The 18,631-nt window shown below is 36.4% G+C and overlaps 1 protein-coding gene across 3 annotated transcripts in view; it reads left to right on the forward strand.

Moving 5' to 3' along the window:
* ADK (adenosine kinase) overlaps window positions 1–18,631 on the forward strand; it is a 278,700-nt gene that overhangs the window by 181,636 nt on the left and 78,433 nt on the right. For all 3 annotated transcript variants that reach the window (XM_032694367.1, XM_032694368.1, XM_032694369.1), the window contains exon 7: window positions 16,456–16,626. In XM_032694367.1, coding sequence (XP_032550258.1) covers window positions 16,456–16,626 — 171 coding nt within the window. The remainder of the gene's footprint in view (window positions 1–16,455; window positions 16,627–18,631) is intronic.

The raw sequence follows: 18,631 nt of genomic DNA on the forward strand, positions 1-18,631 counted from the left end.
GCAGTTGTTCTCAGTGTGTATGACTACTTGTAAATTATCGTGCCTAAATTCATAGTAAATATTCACTCAAAAAGCCTTTTAAAAATTACTTTGAATTGCTACTTTTTTAACTTTCTAGTTGATGCTTTTCTATTACATGATGATTTTCCAGATACGAGGTTTTCAGAGTTGTTCACAATTTTATTAGTGTCAAATTGAGCAGAGATCATAGACACCTGTGTGAGTTTCTTGTATACTCTGTAACATAAGTTATGTCTTTGAAATGGAGAAACTCAGTGACATCTTTAATTATAGATTTACCAGTATCTCCATTGTGAAATACTTTATTAGCCCCTCATTAAGGAAAAGCTTTCAATATTGAGCTTTAAAGAATGTTATTTTCCAGTTCAGTTCTTCAGCAAAGCTTCTGCTAGGATTTGAAAAGCTGGCTGTGATGAGATCTTTGTAGCTTGCATGTAGTCCTGTGGGATGTTCTGTTGCTTGAACTCCACTGCTATTTATGATTATCTTCGAATTCAGCCAAAATGGACATCATAATTCCAGCTTCAGGACTTAAAAATTTACTGAGATGAGAGCCCAAAATCCAAGTACTCTTAGTGAAATTAGCTGTTTTTTACAACCACAAACACAGAACACTGCCTCACCAGATATGGACCTTGATGAACTAAGTGGAATAAAACTTAAAACTTGGGTTTCAGCTTAGGAACAACTTGTAATAAATAAAAAATAAAATAACTTGTAATAAAATGTGCACAAACGCAGAGTAAATTTGAAAATTCTCCTTTTGGAGTGGAGGTGATGGGACAAATTTTAATAAAATTGGATACATCTGCAGTGGTATCATATATCAACCAAGAGGCAGACAAAAGAGGTAGGAATTTATTGGAGGAATCCATCTGACTTTTCTTGTGGGCAGAATTACATCTGGCATTTGTGAGGGTGTGCCATTTCCCAGATCTTCACGGTATTTTGGCAGACTGTTTTAAAAGGCTTGGATGTTTGTTCGGGAGAGCATGATCTCTGAGTAGATACATAATTCACTGTACTAAAACCAAGGTACAAATCTCCTCAGCACAGACTCTTTTGCCATAAGAATATCCAAAGGCAAATACAAATTTGTAACAGGCAGTCAGAAAAGCAGACAAAGTATTACTGTATCCAAATGCCAGACATTCAGAAGATGTTTTATAAAAGTTTAGTTTTTCAAACAACTCCTTGTCATCTGTATCCTCTTCTCGGGACATTAAATTATTTTAGTAGTAATTGTAGAAAATTGCTAATCGTCAGTGGTGTTAAATATCTGAATTCTAAAATGTATCATAGTCTTGAAATTGTTGAATATTTTCCAAGGACTGTTATTCACAGTGAGTATTCTAAAGTTCCTTTGCTCTGAGATTAGAGTGGACAGGGATATGGCAGGGTACTGAGATATAAGCAATCACTGCTGTGGAGAGTAGATTGCTAGAAAAGCAAATTTACAGAAGACTTTTGCTGTTCCTGTGCATCTCAATGCAGTTTATCAGGAGTAAATAGGGTCAGAAGACACTTCAGATACTGTTTGTTGCACATACACAGAAGTACTGCTGTGCTGCAACTCGTTCTCTGAAATCTGCTTTTTCAGCAGCCTGAAGCATGCCATGGTATTACTACTCAGAGGTTATGGATGTGCATTTGACTAGACTTGAATACTGTTGGATTTACAAACTTAAGTGCGTCAGATGGTTTATAGATAGCCTCACAGACCTGAGGCTCTCACTCAAGAAGGACTTGTTATTTCTCTGCTTCTAGACACGATCAGGACTGCAGTTGCTGATACATAACAGTAATTACTTCTGGCTAAACCTAAGTGTTACATGATATAAACATATTCTGTGTTTTATGGCTATCAATTTTAAGCTAGTAAATGTGGATGAAGCCAACTCTTAACTGGCTCTAGTTCACACTGGAAAAAGTCAATTAATTGCGTGCTGGCAATAGAAAATCCTGACTCTCTTCGTTGGGTGATAAGTGTCTGAAGTGTACACATTTGGTCAAGATAGAGCCTAAAGCCTTAGCTAAATCATCATATCCAAAAAAAACTCTTTCTGCTGGAGCAGTTTGCTCTGTTTCAGTGCCTGGAATGAAAACTTCCCATCTGACTGCATATCAAGAAGGTCAATTACTAAACTCAAGTTCAGCAAACGTTATAAAATCCAGACCAGTCTCACTGTTGGCACAGTGGTGCTCATTTGTAAAGGCTAATGTAAAACCTATGCCAGCATGAAATTCATTCTCCTCTTTCAGTTTTGTGCCCTGGTGACTGATTAAAAAAGTTCTCTTTTTGAAAGTCTCGGTGCTTCATAGCATCCATAGAGAATAGGTGTGTGGGTAGGACAGTAAGGATCAAGTTTACCTTCACTATCCAATGGTGAACAACTTTTCAACAAAAGTCATTTTCAACAAATGTCATTTGAGATCTCTCAGTGTCTGTTACTGGTAAGGAGCAACTGTGCTGACTGTGCTCAGAGCTGAAGGAGTTCTGCTGGAGAACTGCAGGAAGAGCTGAATGTGCCTGCGTGGTACTTTCTTCTGAGTGACAGGTCAGAAAGACCTCTCCAGCCTTCCCGGTGGATCTTTGGTTATGGAAACAATAAGCAAGCAATCCATCTGTTTGTGGATCTTTAAGTTATTGATGCTGGCATGTAATATTTTATAAACTAGTTATTTCCAGTTATAAATTTTTTGCATTGAGTTTCATGGAGTAAGATTTCCTTCCTACAGAAAATACAGAGGATACAAGGAAAAAGAGTGAAAGGCAGTTTGTGCTTCAGATTAGCACGTCTAATGTGAACAAAGCCATCCATTGTGTTGCTTCTGTGTCACTGTTGTTAGATATTAATTTGATAAGGACAGACTATGTTAGAATGGGGACTGGAAAAAACGTTGAAACTTTTTTTTTTCCTCCTGACTGCTCTATCGTACATTATAATGTTTATTGTTGAGATTAAGTACTCTCTATTCAAGCAGTAACAAGTTTCATAGTGGAACAAAAGTAAGCAGCACTCGCGAAATTCATTTTAACAAAAAGTATGAACAGAAAGATATGAAAACTATTGATTATGTTGTCTGTGGTGACATACAAACAAAGTGATAACTGTTCACATCTATAAAAATAGAAGAATGGCAGTGTCAGATTGTGCAAAGATTCACATAAGAATCTGACATCTTTGGTGAAAATTTATAATTACATTTGACGCTTTGGTAGAGATTGGAATGAGGGTGGAATCTTGTCAAATAATTTTTTTTTTGTTGTTCATGTCGTTACCAACTACTTAACCCTTTGATTTTCAACAATTATTACTATGGATAAACATGACTATTGCAATATGTTGTTCTGTGGTTTGTAGCAATTCTGAACATCTGATTCAGAAGAAAACTTCTTAAGCTTAATTTTAAACTGTAGAAGATGTTTTAAGTAGTGTGATATAGATATTGCTCTCCAAGGAAGATTTTGGGAAAATAACTGATTTGTGTCTCCACTGCCTTTCCTGAAGAATGTTAGACCTCTAAGTATCAGAAAGTTGTAGAAATGTAAAGGATTTATCCATGACTTCTGAACGCTGGTTGGGAGGTACCATCATCACTTTTATTTCCTATTTTGTAGAAGTGTCCACTCTGCCAGCTTTGGTTTCTTACTAGATTTCTGACTGGGTTGGATCATAGACAGTGAAGAGGAGGCACTGTAGGGACAGGAGTAAAGAGGAAATCTTTGATTTCCATAGTTAGCTGTTTTGAATAGAGAGCAAGCTCCAATAAATACCAAATCTTCAGACCTTCCTGTAAATGAAGGCATGTCATTGATTCAGAGGCATAAAAATCTATCAAAAACTTGAAACAGAGACTTTCCATGTTTGCTTTGAAGTATATGTGCTGCATTTTGCTTTGTCATGGACCAGTAATTTTCATTCCCTAAAATGAGGTTATTTTGTTATACAGTTTCAAAATGTTCTTGTTTGGCTGTTTAAAAAGTAGAAATTATGTTTATTAAGCATGAGGAAGGGATTTAAACTCTCAGAACTAAGTAGGTGATTTTGAGAGATCCCAATTTCATTTTCTTATAAAAGCACTGAAACATGAGCTCAAATGCTGATTTTAAAAGGAGTTCTTTTCATTTGTCTTTGTTATGTGTGTCTGATATGTCAAAGTTATTCAGTGATAGTCTAATCCAGAAAATCATGGTTATAGTGTATAAATTAGCACACAAGTTAACACTGTTAAATACATTATCATAGCTTTAGTATCTATTTTTCTTATTCTCTCTGTTTTCAAGGACATAAATTGAATGGGCAAAGATTCAAGTATGGAGTGAAAAAGAGCAGGGAACATTTTTTCATAATTAATATTCTGTAACAGAGCTCATTCCTGTTCAAAGGACTGCCTACATATAGGGTTGTAGGCATTACTGAGATCACACTGACTTCATGATTTGGAATTCAGGGATGTGAAGTTGAAGGGCTGCAGAACAATCTTAACCTCTAAGGTGTTGTTCTACTCCTAATGCATTTACATAGTTCATTTGCAAAGTGTTTACATTTTGTGGTCTTTATTTCAGGGTAAAATAGCCACTTTCTTAATGATTGTTAGAGGTATGTGTTGTACCTGGGATGCTCTGCTTTGAAATACTTTCTTAGACGCTGATAGGACATTGGAGACTGTATGGCTTGTCCACATATTTTTTTGTTCATATTTTCAAATACTCACAGATCTAGTGTATCACAGACTTTTAGAATAATTCAAGTTGGAAAGGACTCCCAGAGGTTTGTTAGAGCAAATTTGAAGTTTACACAGTTGCTTTGTGTTCAGTCATTTTGAGTGTTTCTCAGGATGTTCTCATGTTGGATCCCTATAATGAAAATTCTTTTTCCATTTGAAATTTCTTCAAATATTGTAAAACTCATGTGAGTTTTACAATAAAAAAGCAGTTTGATTTATATAATTTAAAATATAATTTTTTAGGGCATGAACTCATATAAATCTCTCTTCTTTCTGCCTATATACTTCAACATTTCAAGAATAAGCAAATTGAATTAAACCAGATAAACTAATTTAGGCACTAACAAATAGGAGAGACATTGGTTCAAGAAGTTAGGCTTGTGTTCCAAAACTAGAATTGCCATGTTGAAAATATCTTCTTGAATGTAGCATTGTTTCCATAAAGTAAAAGTTTTGGAAACTCAAATGTGTCCAAAGAAGTCACTTAATTACTAGTTCCCAGTGATTTTCTTAATTGTTAATTGTATTCTGCATTGTTGTTCCTAATCTGTAAATTGATTTGGAACTCTAAATCCTCATTTTACATGGCTGTTTATGAAATTCATTTGTTTGTCATACATTAAACTCAAAATAGTGCCCATATGTTTCTATCGTTGCAGGAAAAATGTGTAACATTACACAGGATTTTTAAAGTCAATAACACATAATCGCACCATCAAAAATCCCATCGTGGTGCACGTGTGTGAGCAGACTCCTTCAGGAGTCACTGAATCCCACAGTGCCAGACATTAGTGTTTGTAATGGAATAGCTGAGATGTGCAGAAGCTGTAGGTCACATGAACATATAGTGCTAAACACACCGTAGCATCCGAAGGGACCTGTACCCTGGTGAACTTGGATACGTGTTTATGGAGACTGGGAAGGTCCGTGGGTGTGGCTAAAAAGGGGTGTTGTCACACATTCTTAGGGAACACATAAGTATTTGCTCACTAAATTTCAGGGATTTCCTGTTCTCAAAATCATTGAAAACTCAAGAGATATTCTGCATCAAGAAAGGTTAGTTCCCTGTCGTAGGCTGACCACCTAACTTGATCTTCTATTGATCTAAATATTACATTTTAATTAAATGGCAAAAAAATGTTTGTCATATTTCCTATATCTGGAGCGTGATTTTCTCTGAAGATGGGCAAATAATGTGACAGGAGTGGAATCAGTTTCAGGTAGAGAAGTATGGAAAATATTCAGTAGAAAATTAAAACTTATTCAGGGTATTCAAGCATCTTGAATAGCCGTGCAAAGTGAAGCCCCCACTAAAACCTTCTACTCCCCCAATAATATGACATTACAGAAAATAATGATTTTACAGAAAATAATGTCTTAGCAGGCAAGTTTCCCCTCAGATTATAAGATCTGGAAGTAAAAGACTTAACACTACTCTCCCTGGTTACAGTAGTGGTCCTGCTATTAAAAGAGGGTTCCTGAGGTGTGAGCTCCTAAGTTCATTAAAAACAGGAACTCAATGTAAATATTATTTGGCTCTAAAAAGGTAATAGTTAGGGGTATTTACCCCTCCCTCTTTGAATTTGAAGAAAGTACTCATTCAGAATATAATAATGCGAAACACGAAGCTCATTGTAATCAAAGTATTCTACAGGCAGGTATTACCCAAATTAATTTAAGTGAAGATATCCCTGTTTAGAGCTTAGCAACTGTCCACATTTCAACTATATTAATAATTATTAGAATTAGCATAGATCCTGACCCTCATTTATTTCTGTCCCTAAACAAAGTAATGCAGGAATCTTTCTATAATGAAAATTAAAAGGCCAAGCAATAACATTAATGTTCTTTTAAATAATTAATTTTAATGTGTGGAAGTGTAAGCAATAAATGTTTTATTGTAAAGCCTGATGTGGTAATTAATCCAAGTGATTAGGACCTAATTGCATGTTCATAGTAAATGTTATATTTGCTGTGAAAGACATTTTTTTGGAACTGTGGTTCTGAGGCTAGAGTTGTGAGAAGGGCGATATTTAAACAAAATATTTAACACACTCTTAACTTGGTAAGTCAGAATTTGAAAGAAATACATCCTTTATTATTTTGCCAATTATGTTTTTAGTTCTTCTGAGCTTTTCATTTTACTATGCACTTAATTTTATACGTTAGTGGTGCTTAAACATGAAATTAAATGTATCATAAGGATATGTAGGCTGTTTAAAATCAGCTAGGAAATACCTCGGGGAGTGGGAGAGGTATTTGTTTTATCAATGATTTACACCTTAATTTGCAAGTAGTGGAAGTCCTGTTATTCCATAAAGCTGCTCATTCCTTTAATGCAAAGAATAATTCATCCTGTGAACAGCAATGCTGGTTTCAGGTGCCCTGGTTGTGCAGTGGGTAGCATTTTCAAACAGTAAATGAATTCAGATCTCCACTGAAGCTTTGGAGTTGCTCCACATTTTCACTGATGGAGTTTGGATTTTGTCGTCGTTGTTGTTTGGGGTTTTTGTTGGGTTTTTTTTTTGGTTGATCGGTTTTTGTTCTATTTTTTGATGCTTTTTTTCCCCAGCAAAATTACATTTTGTAAATATACTGTGTGATTCTGTGGTTCTATAGAGAGCACTGTTTTGCCCATGATGAGTTTGCCTTGTTTGAACAGACTCAGTGAAAGGATGAGTTAGCATTAGAATAGTGGAATAAGCTTCAGAAATCTTTTGAGTTACCTCTTGATCATTGCTTTTTTTTCTCTTCCTACCTACCATGCTACAGTATTAGTGTAGTCTTTCTGATGATATGATCTTTATTAGTGAAATAATATACTCTTTCTTTGGGGCTCTTGAAATATGTTCTAACGATGATGGTAATGACTTTGATTAATATTTAATCCCCATGCTGCTATGTTCTTATAATTTACAAGATCTCAAAGGTAGTTGGGGGAGGGAAGAAAGCTTTCTGCTGAAGTGTTTCAGTATTAGAGTGCTTAGGGAGAAACGTAACTATATTTTATTATACCTTGTATCTACTTTCTACCTGAATTTCACATGAATTGAAGTCAAATGTTTCATAGCATGACCACATTGTTGATAGGGAAATCTCTAAGATACAGAAGTCGTGCCAAAGTTGACTTATTTTTCAAGCCATTGGACTCATTCTTGTGTTTGTTTATATTACATAAGAGTTGCATTCCTTGCATCCCCTGGGAATCCTGACACTGAGGGTGCAGGTGGAGCAGTGTATACTGGTATAGAGCAAGAGCTTTTTTTCCCTTTTTTTGGGAGTGGGGAAACAAATATTTATAAATACAGCAGAGCAAGCCCAGATTACTTTCCCCCTCCACTCCGAAAGACACAATATTTGTGGGCATAATTACACATTCCAAAACTCTCTTATGTATACACAGCAGAATTTTTATGATTTTCAGGTCATGGAATAGTAAAAACAAAATTGCCAAGTAAACTGCACTGTTGTGCAAGCTTTGGATAGTTCTCCACAAGACTTTGTATAACCATATCAAATAGTCTGCATTTTTACAAGACACCCAGTCAGTCATAATTATCTACTCATACATCAATGGTCAGTCATTGCTTCACTCTTTGAGTGTTTAACCTGTATTTATAAAACAAAGCATTGTGCTGATATAAGCTCATTTAATTAAGCAGATACTCCTATTTGTTCTCTTCTTGTTCAAGGCTATTTGAATAAGCAAGAAATAGGCTTGTTTTAAGTATTTGCTTAGAGAGCTTTCAAACTGAGGATTAACTGTCTAGAGAATTAGAAATTCTCTGTGCATTTGTAGTTACATAGATTCTCCCAATTTACTAATATACTGTAAATATTATGTACACACCAAACTTGAATGAATTCAACATATGGTTGATGTTTACATAATTAATGAGATGCCACATTATATTAACAGGACTAGCCATATACAAAAAAGCAAATGTTGCACAATTGTCAAGGGCCTAAATTAACCATACCTTACTCTATGCTTCCTAAAGTGCTTATTTGCCAGGACAAGGATCCTGGGACTGTGCTCAAAAATGTGGAAATTAGGGTTGAAAACCAATTATCTCATTGTTCCAAACAACATTAATAATACTGTTGCCAATTTTTAGACTTCTGGATATTGTTTCATCAAACAGTAATAGGTATGTCTAAATCTACTTTTTGGTCTAAACACAACAATATCCTCATATTAACATATGAGTTAGACAAACTCAAAATAGAGTTGTTTTAAAAGGATGAAAGGTGAAACAAACGGTTTCTCTTTTTAATCAGCAATTTAGCAAATTTTTTAAGATGCTTTCTCAGTAAGGATTAAATAGGTTTTCAGTGAAGTAAAAGTGTGGCAAAGTGGTTCTGGGACACTAGAAAAAATTAAGTGGCTTGCTCTTTATCATAGCTTGTTTGATTTGCAGCTTATGTTTTATTGATGGTAATACCCTATACTCTGTAATACCTTTAAACAGAGAATTTCAGTCATTTCAGTAATGTTAAGTAATTAAACCTCCCACTGCTTCTGCCAATGGAGGTGTATTTATCATTATAACTATTTTGCAAGTGGGTAAACAGAGGCAAAAGAGGTTGAATTATTAATCAAAGTAGTAAAATCTCTAGGCTCCTGTCTCCCAGATGATGTACTTCCTCCAAAATTTTGTTATAAATTCAGTAAAATTAAATATATACATCTCACTCCCTGAGCTTAATAAACTTATGTAAAACTATATGCTGAACTTGAGAGAGTATATAAAAGTGTTTTTGCTTCCTCACAGAGAGGCAGACTTCAGGGAAGTGTGTCAAACCATCTTCTTAAGCTCATTTTGGCAAGATCTTAACTAACTTTGTGGTTTTCGGGGAAACAGGAGAATTTTTTTATTGGGGATGACATTTACCAACACCAAAACTGTGCTTATACCTCTACCTTATTGTTAAAGTTCTTATCTATACACTCTGTGAGTATACATCTCATAGGTAAGGTCACACAATTATCTTGTCCTAAATATATTTTGGAAGAACTCCTGGAAAATGCTTAATTTAGTCAATAGTTATCAGAATGGAAAAATATTTCCAAATTGATTCGAATTAAAAATAAATTACTAATATATTTATAAAATAATTGGTTTTTTTAAAATGTAATGCCAGATATTGGAGGGTTTCTGCTTCTGATAGATACTAATCTATAGATACTAATGGCAGCAATCAGAGTTCACTTCAGGAACAAAGAAGCTGTTCAAGTCTGAAAGCAATCCTGTCCTTCTGACATGTTGGCACCATCATAGAGGAAAATGTCACAGTCAATATAAGCACATTTACTGACAGTTAGGTTTTTCCCTATGTTTCTGAAAACTGTTTGAAACTTGGCTTTTATCAAAAACAGAAACACTGGCCACTCAGAATGATAAAACAATAGTTTACGGCTTAGTAATTTTCCAGTTATAAAGCAATACTTTCATAAAAATAAACAATGCATACAGGAACAAGCCAAAACAATTACTCAGAGAAATTGTTGCATTCTTGCTGTCCTTGCTGCCTGATTTAAAACAACTGTCTCCAGTAGGAACTGGACTAAACACAGCAGGTTTTGTTTCATTAAGTAACTGCTTGCTGATCACTATGAGATAAAATATAGTTCCAAAATGCAATTGATACTGTGTAGGTACTTTCCAAATGCCTAAATTACCCATTACAGGAAGAGCAGGTACATAGATTAAAATAAAGTTCATGTATTTTACAGACTGAACATTTCCCAAGTGAATAATTATAAAAAGCTTTTGTCCTTCCTAGAGAAAGTAAAATGTTATCTAATGCACAAGCACCTTTACTAGTAAAGGTCATGTTGTTTAATGTGTGGGGGTTTGTTAATTATTTATGGAGGTTTTCTTCTCCATATTGTGAGTATTTTAATATTTGTATCATCATGACTATTTTGTCATATCTTAGTAAGGAAAATAATTTAACTATAATTTCAAGCAGGAACAAGTTGCAAGTATAAATGCTCAAAACTGGGAGATCAGAGAGGTAAGGGGTCAATAAATCTGCTAACTTGACGGTGTTGCACATTCCAAGTACTGTGCTCAGATGTTTCAATGTTAAAGATAGTTTTTAAATTGTTCCCTGCTCTTTTAAACCCACGTAAGTACTCAGATGAAGAGCTTCTGCTCTAACATTCCAAAAAGATTCCTTCTGGTTCCTGTTCTGAAGGAAGAGGATTTCATTGCCATGTCTCACAGTGGGTGGGACATGGACTGCACCCCATCTGTGCTCTGGCAGTCCAGAGGCTGGAATATGAAAGTCTTTCAACCTTTGTGGTTGTAAGGGCACCTTGAAACCTTTTGTAAGTTCTTCTGTCTGGAGCAGTTACCTACTGGTTCATTCTCCATCCCAAGAATTGCCATGCATTCCAGCTTCACTCCTTCCAAGCCCTGGTATTTCTGCTAGACTGCAACAGATGAGACTGATGGCAGAGCAGAGCTGAGGGAACTGAACTCTCTTCTGCCCAAGTGTGTGCCTTGAAGTTCTCTTTGTGTACAGAATGTAGGAAACTTAGCCAGGTCCGAAAGCTCTGACTTGGTTGTGTCTGTCATGTAATGGAGCAACTTATTTTGGCACCTCAGCAGTCACGCTCTTTCACTGGAACTGCCAGCACACTTAAAGTCAGATTTCTGTAGGGCTTTACTGAATCACAGTATTTATGAGGACTGTCACTACGTAACTGTCAAACTTTCTAAGTGCCTGAAAAATTCCACCCTTTAGATGGATGAGAGTGTGATGTCATCATAATTGCATTTTTATGTAAATGCTTGCTATAAAATAATTTTGGATTAAATGATGTGTTCCTTTCACATTGGCAGAACATAATTTGTCTTAAATGGCAGCATACTGTTGTATATGTTTTTCTGAAAGTTAAATATTTTGATTCACACTCACAATTTATTGATTTTGCATTGTTACCAAATGGCATTCCAGAATCAGCTCAGAATACCGTGGTTCAAAATCCTGTCATTCATATGATAAAGTTATTTTCGTGTAACCCATGCTGGGAGTGGCAGGGAAAGTGGAATAGCTAGAAAGAAGAGAGGACAAATGCATTTTAGCAGGTAGTAGGTTTGAAAGCAATCCTAATTTTTATTATCTCTGTATGTTCTAAAGACAGCATTGCTTCTGTGCTATTAAACAATAATAAATCCCAAATTGCAAAGTTGTTTGTTATCATCTTGCCCTGAATTTGTTTGGAAATACTGACTTGGAAGAAAAAAATAATCTTGATCCTCGTTGTGCAAACATTCCATGTATGTAATCCAGACAAATTCAGTGTAAGCACGAGTTCAGTGTAAGCAAGGCTTCTGAGTTTGGGCAGAACACCTTATACAGAATTACTTTTTACCAAAGCCAGAGCTGTGCTGGCTTCATGAGGTCACCTCTTCAACACTCTCTGATTCTGTGCTGCTGACACTTTTGACACCCTTAATTTGCTGCCCTCATGTCTGCTCTAGCTAGTGCTGTAAGAGCATAGTGTAGTCAGAAGAAACCTTTTAGGTCTATGTGTGATAAAAAAGACAGAGATGGCTTTCAAAGACAAATTGCTTGTGTGTAAACTCACCAAATCCTTCTGGCAATGCTAGTGTTTACAAAAAAAAAAAAAGAAAGACTTGAATGTAAAAGACTATCCAGTATTCACAGTACCTTGCCATATTTTAAAACATGCATCAAAGAATTCCTAAATAGTGTGAAAGTGAGATTAATGTGATATTTTCTATTGGTTCTGTCCACTGCCGTCATGTGCATCTTAATATTGAATTTTGAAAGCTTTTAAATTACAAACAAGTGACTGTATCTCCCGTAGCCATGTGTCTGCAAAACAGTAATGTATTTTTCTTATTTCTTCTGTTTTGTTTCTCTTTATCCCACAAGTAAAATGTTTTGTTCTTCATCAAAGGACTGTATTTAAATAAAAGGACTGCTTACAGTGCATAAGAACAGTATTGCTATTGTACATGTGCACATACCAACATGCATACACATAATTCAGTCTACCATCCTGTTTTCCTGGTGTATGTATTGGTTCAGCCTTGCTGTCTGGCTTGTGGTACAATGGTACCTTCCTCCTGGCATAAAAAAGACACTCATTACATTTTGAGCAGCAGAAAATAGTGGCACATCATGAAGCAGTAGCATCTGGTATACTCAGTCTCGATAAGTGCACACCAGGGGAATGCTGCTTGCTGCTAATATGTCTGATAGCCTTTAATGTTTAATAGGTTTTCTTAGTACAGTATTGCTGCCTGTCACTTTCTGTGACTGCACTGCCCAATTATCACATGTCCTTCTTTCATAGAATCATCAAGGTTAGAAGAGCCCTTTAAGATCATCAACCCAGCACTACCACTGTAACCCCTAAACCACATCACCCAGCACCAGACCCAGACACCTCTTAATCGCCTCTAGGAGTGGTGACTCCACCACCTGCCTGGGCAGTCTAGTCCAAAGCCTTACCACCCTAACAGTGAAATTTTTTTTTCCTCAAATCTGATCTGAATCTCCCCTTGTCTTGGTTTTAGGCCACTTCCTCTAATCCTCTTACTGTAGGCATGGTAAAGAGACCAACCCCCCCCCCAACCTCTTTTTGGGTAGTTATACAAAGTGATGAGGTCCCCCCTGAGCCTTCTTTTCTCGAGACTAAACAAACCCAGGTCCCCCGGCTGTTCATCACAAGACATGTTTTCTAGTCCTTTCAGGAGCCTTGTTGCCCTTTGCAGCTCAATGTCCTTTTCAAAGTGAGGGCCCAGAACTGAATGCAGCACTTGAGGTGTGACCTTCCCAGTGCCGAGTACAGGGGGATGATCACTGCCCTGATCCTGCTGACCACACTATTGCTGATACAGGCCAGGGTGTCATTGGCCTCCTTGGCCACCTGGACATACTGCTGGCTCATACTGAGCTGGCTGTCAACCAGCAACCCCTTCTTTCACTTAGATAGATACACAGTAATTTCATTTTCCTTCAGAATATCTGTATATTGGCTGCCTCATCCTTTGATCACAGGTATTTTCCTCATAGTTGTTTTAAAGTACCTCTGGGTTTTGAGGGTAAATCGATTCCCAGAACTCTGAACTAGACTAAGGTGTGTAGGTAGCTATAGAACATCTTCTGAGGAGCCTCTTAACCTTCTTGTTAATGGGAACAGAATTTCTTACTAGTGAAATACAAAGTCTTTTATACCAGTGATACTAGGATACACTTATTCTCCCACTCAAAGCTGATGCTGGCAAACAGTTAATTGTTAGAGCAGGTAGGAGTAGTTGGGTTAGGCATTCCTTTGTATACATCTGTCTGGACAAAAGCAGTGTCAGCTGCAAGAGCCTGTGGACTGAGTTTCTAAGGAAGTCACAAAGTGACTTTGCTCGGAATCCTGGTGAGATACAAGAAAACCTGTTTGTTTTAGTGGGGTTCATTCCTGTACACAGTCGTAGCGTGCTGAACTAGGGTGGTCTGTGGCTTGCCTAGTTGTAATTCAGACTTGGAGAGGTGGGTTCCTGTAACTATACTGGTTATAGCTGCAATTGGAATTCCATTAAAAATTGAGACAAACTTGATTTAAATACTTAAGGAGGGGGATTGAATTAGGTTTCTTTAAACCCAAATCTGTTCAGGTCAGATTTTATACATTTTATACATTTTCTCCCTATTTTGTTAATTCCACTGTGTTGATTATATTGCTACAACTTCATTTTGCAAAGCAATGTTACACTTGGCAAAGAGTTCTCATACACACAACTTTTGTTAATGTCAAACACTTATTTAAATAAAAATATAAAGTCATGGAAGAATGCAATTAAATGGCAGAAGTGATTTTTAGGAAACCCAGAAGACAGAGCTATGGCCTTTGAGATTTCCTGGCCTTTACTTTGCAGGATCTGAAAAACAAGCTCTCCTATCTGTCTCTCAGTACTTTTATGTTGCCTTTCCAAAGAAAAGGGAGTTGGATGCAGGCCTGAGTTAGATCCCATAGGGATAGTGTTCTGTACCTTAAATTACAATCAGATGTATTTTAGTTCAGATGAAGTTTTTAGCCTAAAATTGGTAAGAAGCCTAATTATTTGACCAGGTTACTGTTTACGTAGACCACTGTAGAGCAATCTGTCATTTATCCACAGCTGGCAACATGTTTCCCTTAAAAGGTTTTTATTTTGTCTTTGGAACAGTTTTTACAAAATCCATCTCTGTTCATTAAATGAAAAACTAAAAGATGGTAGAGATTGCTATGGAGATGAGATGTTATATAAACTGTTCATTCTAATTCTTCAGAATGTAAAAATATCAGAGAAGCTTGGATGTTTACAGGCTTTCAGTTGTTCAAGGTACTAGTAACTCCACAACTTGTTTAGGATTCTTGTGCCCTTTGGACTTTTATTGTCAAGTAGTGAATTGTGCCCAGATTTTGAAATCAGTCGTGTATTTGATAGACTGGAGAGTGTGGAGTAAGGAAAAATAAATACATACGTTCTCAAAGCAGTCTTTAATCTGCAGACTCTTCATTATATTATTTTTTTCAGTCCATAGAATGCCTAGGATGATCTGTTACCTGAAGTATGCAGGCTAAAAATACAGATATTCTGTGATTTGAAGCATAATCATATGGATAAATGGAACATAATACTGTTTCAGTATTACACCTTGTAGAGTGTCTTGGTGGTGGTGTTCTAGATAGGACTGAGATGATGTTTTATTTGTCAGACCTTCCTCAAAGTTGTTTGTTACTGTGCCTTAGACATTATCTCTGGCCTTAAATTTAACACCTGCTGCCCATGCTTGAAAATTGCTATCATTCACTGAGTTTTGAGAACAGTTAGTAAAATTACTTTTAGGCTTATAAAAACAAAACATACACAACTTGTTTAATTAGTGCAAAGATTAAGCCTTTATCTAGTTAGTAGACTAAGGAAACTGTAGGGGATATTTACATGGCTCCTGGAACACATTCCAGATTGAGGTAACATTTGCAATGCTAAATTCAAAATGGCAACCTTGAACTCTTCTTCATACAGAGTTGAAATCAGCATTCACTGTTTAGTAGACAAGTAGTCATTTGTGGTTGAGTTCTGTTTATTTTGTTTCACAGTTGATACTTAACTTGAATGTTGATGTTCTGAGTAAAGAAAAATATTTTTGGGAGAGGAGGGACAAATAAAATACATATGTGGAAATGAAACCCCCTAGGTTTTTCCTGCAAAACAATAACAACTGCTACAAAGTCAGCATATTCAAGACCTTTATTATAAATAAGGTAATCATTTTTCAGGCAAAGGATTTCATTAGTCTTCTAGCTGTGTATGGAGCCATCATACTGGACTTTGGAATGAAACAGCACAGTCTCATTGTCTCTATTACTATAAAGGGGCATTTAGAATTATATCACATTTTAAAATATGAACATTAGTGTTAGCTGCCATGGGAGAGTGTACTACATGGAATGCAGAGGTAGGGAGTTATGCTTAATTTTGGCAGTCTGTGCTAGGCATATGCAGATTTTTTTTGTCACCTCTTTAATACCTTAATGGAAAAGCAGTATTTCCCAGAAGTTTTTATCTGTGAACGTGTATGACAAATGTGGGTTGGGGGAGACTTTATAAGAACAGCGTGCTTGATGTGGTACCTAATATGAAATTAGTAACATACATTGATTTGTTTGGATGCTTGCAGGGATTCTTCCTGACGGTGTCACCAGAAGCAGTATTAAAAGTGGCTACTCAGGCTTCTGCCAACAACAAGATCTTCAGCTTGAATCTTTCTGCACCATTTATTAGCCAGTTCTACAAAGAGCCTATGATGAAAGTCATGCCTTACGTCGATGTTCTTTTTGGAAATGAAACGGTGAGTCTTAAGAAATTAACTGAAATATTCATATCCCTTGCACCGAGGTGTTTGTGTCTCAGAACCTGCTTCCCCAGAACACAGCTGCACCAGGGGAGGCTCAGGCTGGACATCAGGAAGAATTTATTCACTGAAAGGCTCGTCAGGCATTGGAACGAACTGCCCAGGGAGGTGGTGGAGTCACCGTCCCTGGAAGTGTTCAAGAAACAACTGGACATGGCAGTTAGTGCTATAGTCTAGTTGATGGGGTGGTGATCAGTCAAAGGTTGGACTCAGTGATCTTGAAGGTCTTTTCCAGCCTTGATGATTTTATGATTCTGTGATTCCTGCTGCTCTTTTTATAGAGGGAATCTGACCATATGAGGTGTCACTGCAAAATCAAATCTGTAGTCACTGGACTGGGATATTTCAATAGATGTCAGAGATGTCACTTGACCTGTTAGAGGTTTACAACCTGCTTATTCTCATGGGAAATACTCAACAAATTGGCTGCTTTGGAATAACTGCCCATGTGCGTGATGTACTCATCCTGAAGTTAAGTCTGCTGGAAGGAAACATATGAAGGGCTACTACTGAGCTTCTGTAACTTGATTCCATACCCATACTACTGCTATTAATAGCATTTTCTGTGATGAAGACAACTCTTTGGGGAGAAGTGGAAGGAGAAAACTAAGAAATAGATAATTGGTTTAAAAGGTTCTCGATGATTTTATGGTAGATGGACTGGCAGTCCATCAAAGGAGGGCTTATCTTTGCTATGCAAGTTGGCAAACAGATTGCATGAAATTCTGCCTGGAAGTCCGTGTTAATAGATGAAATTAATTCAGATTTCACTCATCTTAGTGCTGTCACTTTTGATTTTTTCCCACTTTAGAAAGTGTTCTTAAATATTTATTAGTTTGCTCAGCAGGAAAAGGTTGAAAAAAGCCTTGGAAAGTGTGACACACCTAAATGGAATGTGGGTTTGTCGCTCAAGATAACTACATGGGTACAGGAAAATTATGGAAAAGCGACTTACTCCTGTCAGTGGTTATTCCTGATTGTGACAACAGGGACTTGCACCAATACAAGTCAGTCTTTAGACTGTTGTCCACATGTCCACATTAGGGACGATTATTGTTACAGATATAGGACTTAAAAAATTTAAAAATAAGTATTTTTAAAACAAAGAAAATCACAATGTTTTTAAATACAGTGGGATAAGCAAAATCTTTTTAACTATAGTTAACTACACAGAATAAGTATTTTCCAGACATGCTCCTATTCCTAACTGTTGCCTTTATACATCTTTCATGATACACACAAAGATGGTACTGTATATTTTGATTTAATAGCAATGTAATATCGACACAAAATGTCTTATCAGATTTCACAAATTATGTAATACTAAGTCCAGCCAATTTTGGGGTAGATGGGCTTCGTAAAAACTTCTGGGATTAAACCTTGCTGGTCTTTAATATAAATACTGCTGCATTGACCTAGTAGGATAATTCAGATCGCAGTGGTTCATTAGGTGCTATTTTTTATAGGTTGTTACATTTTGTATATTTGTGTAATTTATAGGCAATAGTCCGCTATAAGGTGACATGCAATTTTAGAAATTACTTTCAGTCTACGTAAATGTCCTGTGTCATTTCAGTTTCTTACGACATTATTCCCCTACTGTCATAAAATATTGGATAGGACTGTTGTGTTTGTTAAAGTTGAAAGACTCCCCGCATTTTCTGTGAATAATTTCTGAAGCATTTTGGTGTCTTTCAGGATAATAGATGCTATTTAAACTTTAGTGAACATCCTTAAACTTGACAGTACAATATATATTAATACTTCAGAGTAGCACCCTTTTTGCTACTTATACTAATCATGGAACCCTTGTCATTTTTTGGCCTCTGCTTCCTGCCATATAAGCTGGCTATTGCTGCTTTTGAGTTGTTGAAATGCTGTTTGCGGTGGTTTTTTCTCTTGTCTTCCTGTGTGACTTGAAACCACACTTCTAGTTTGGAGT

This window comes from Chiroxiphia lanceolata, chromosome 8 (genome assembly GCF_009829145.1).
Source record: "Chiroxiphia lanceolata isolate bChiLan1 chromosome 8, bChiLan1.pri, whole genome shotgun sequence".
Taxonomy (NCBI): Eukaryota; Metazoa; Chordata; class Aves; order Passeriformes; family Pipridae; genus Chiroxiphia; species Chiroxiphia lanceolata.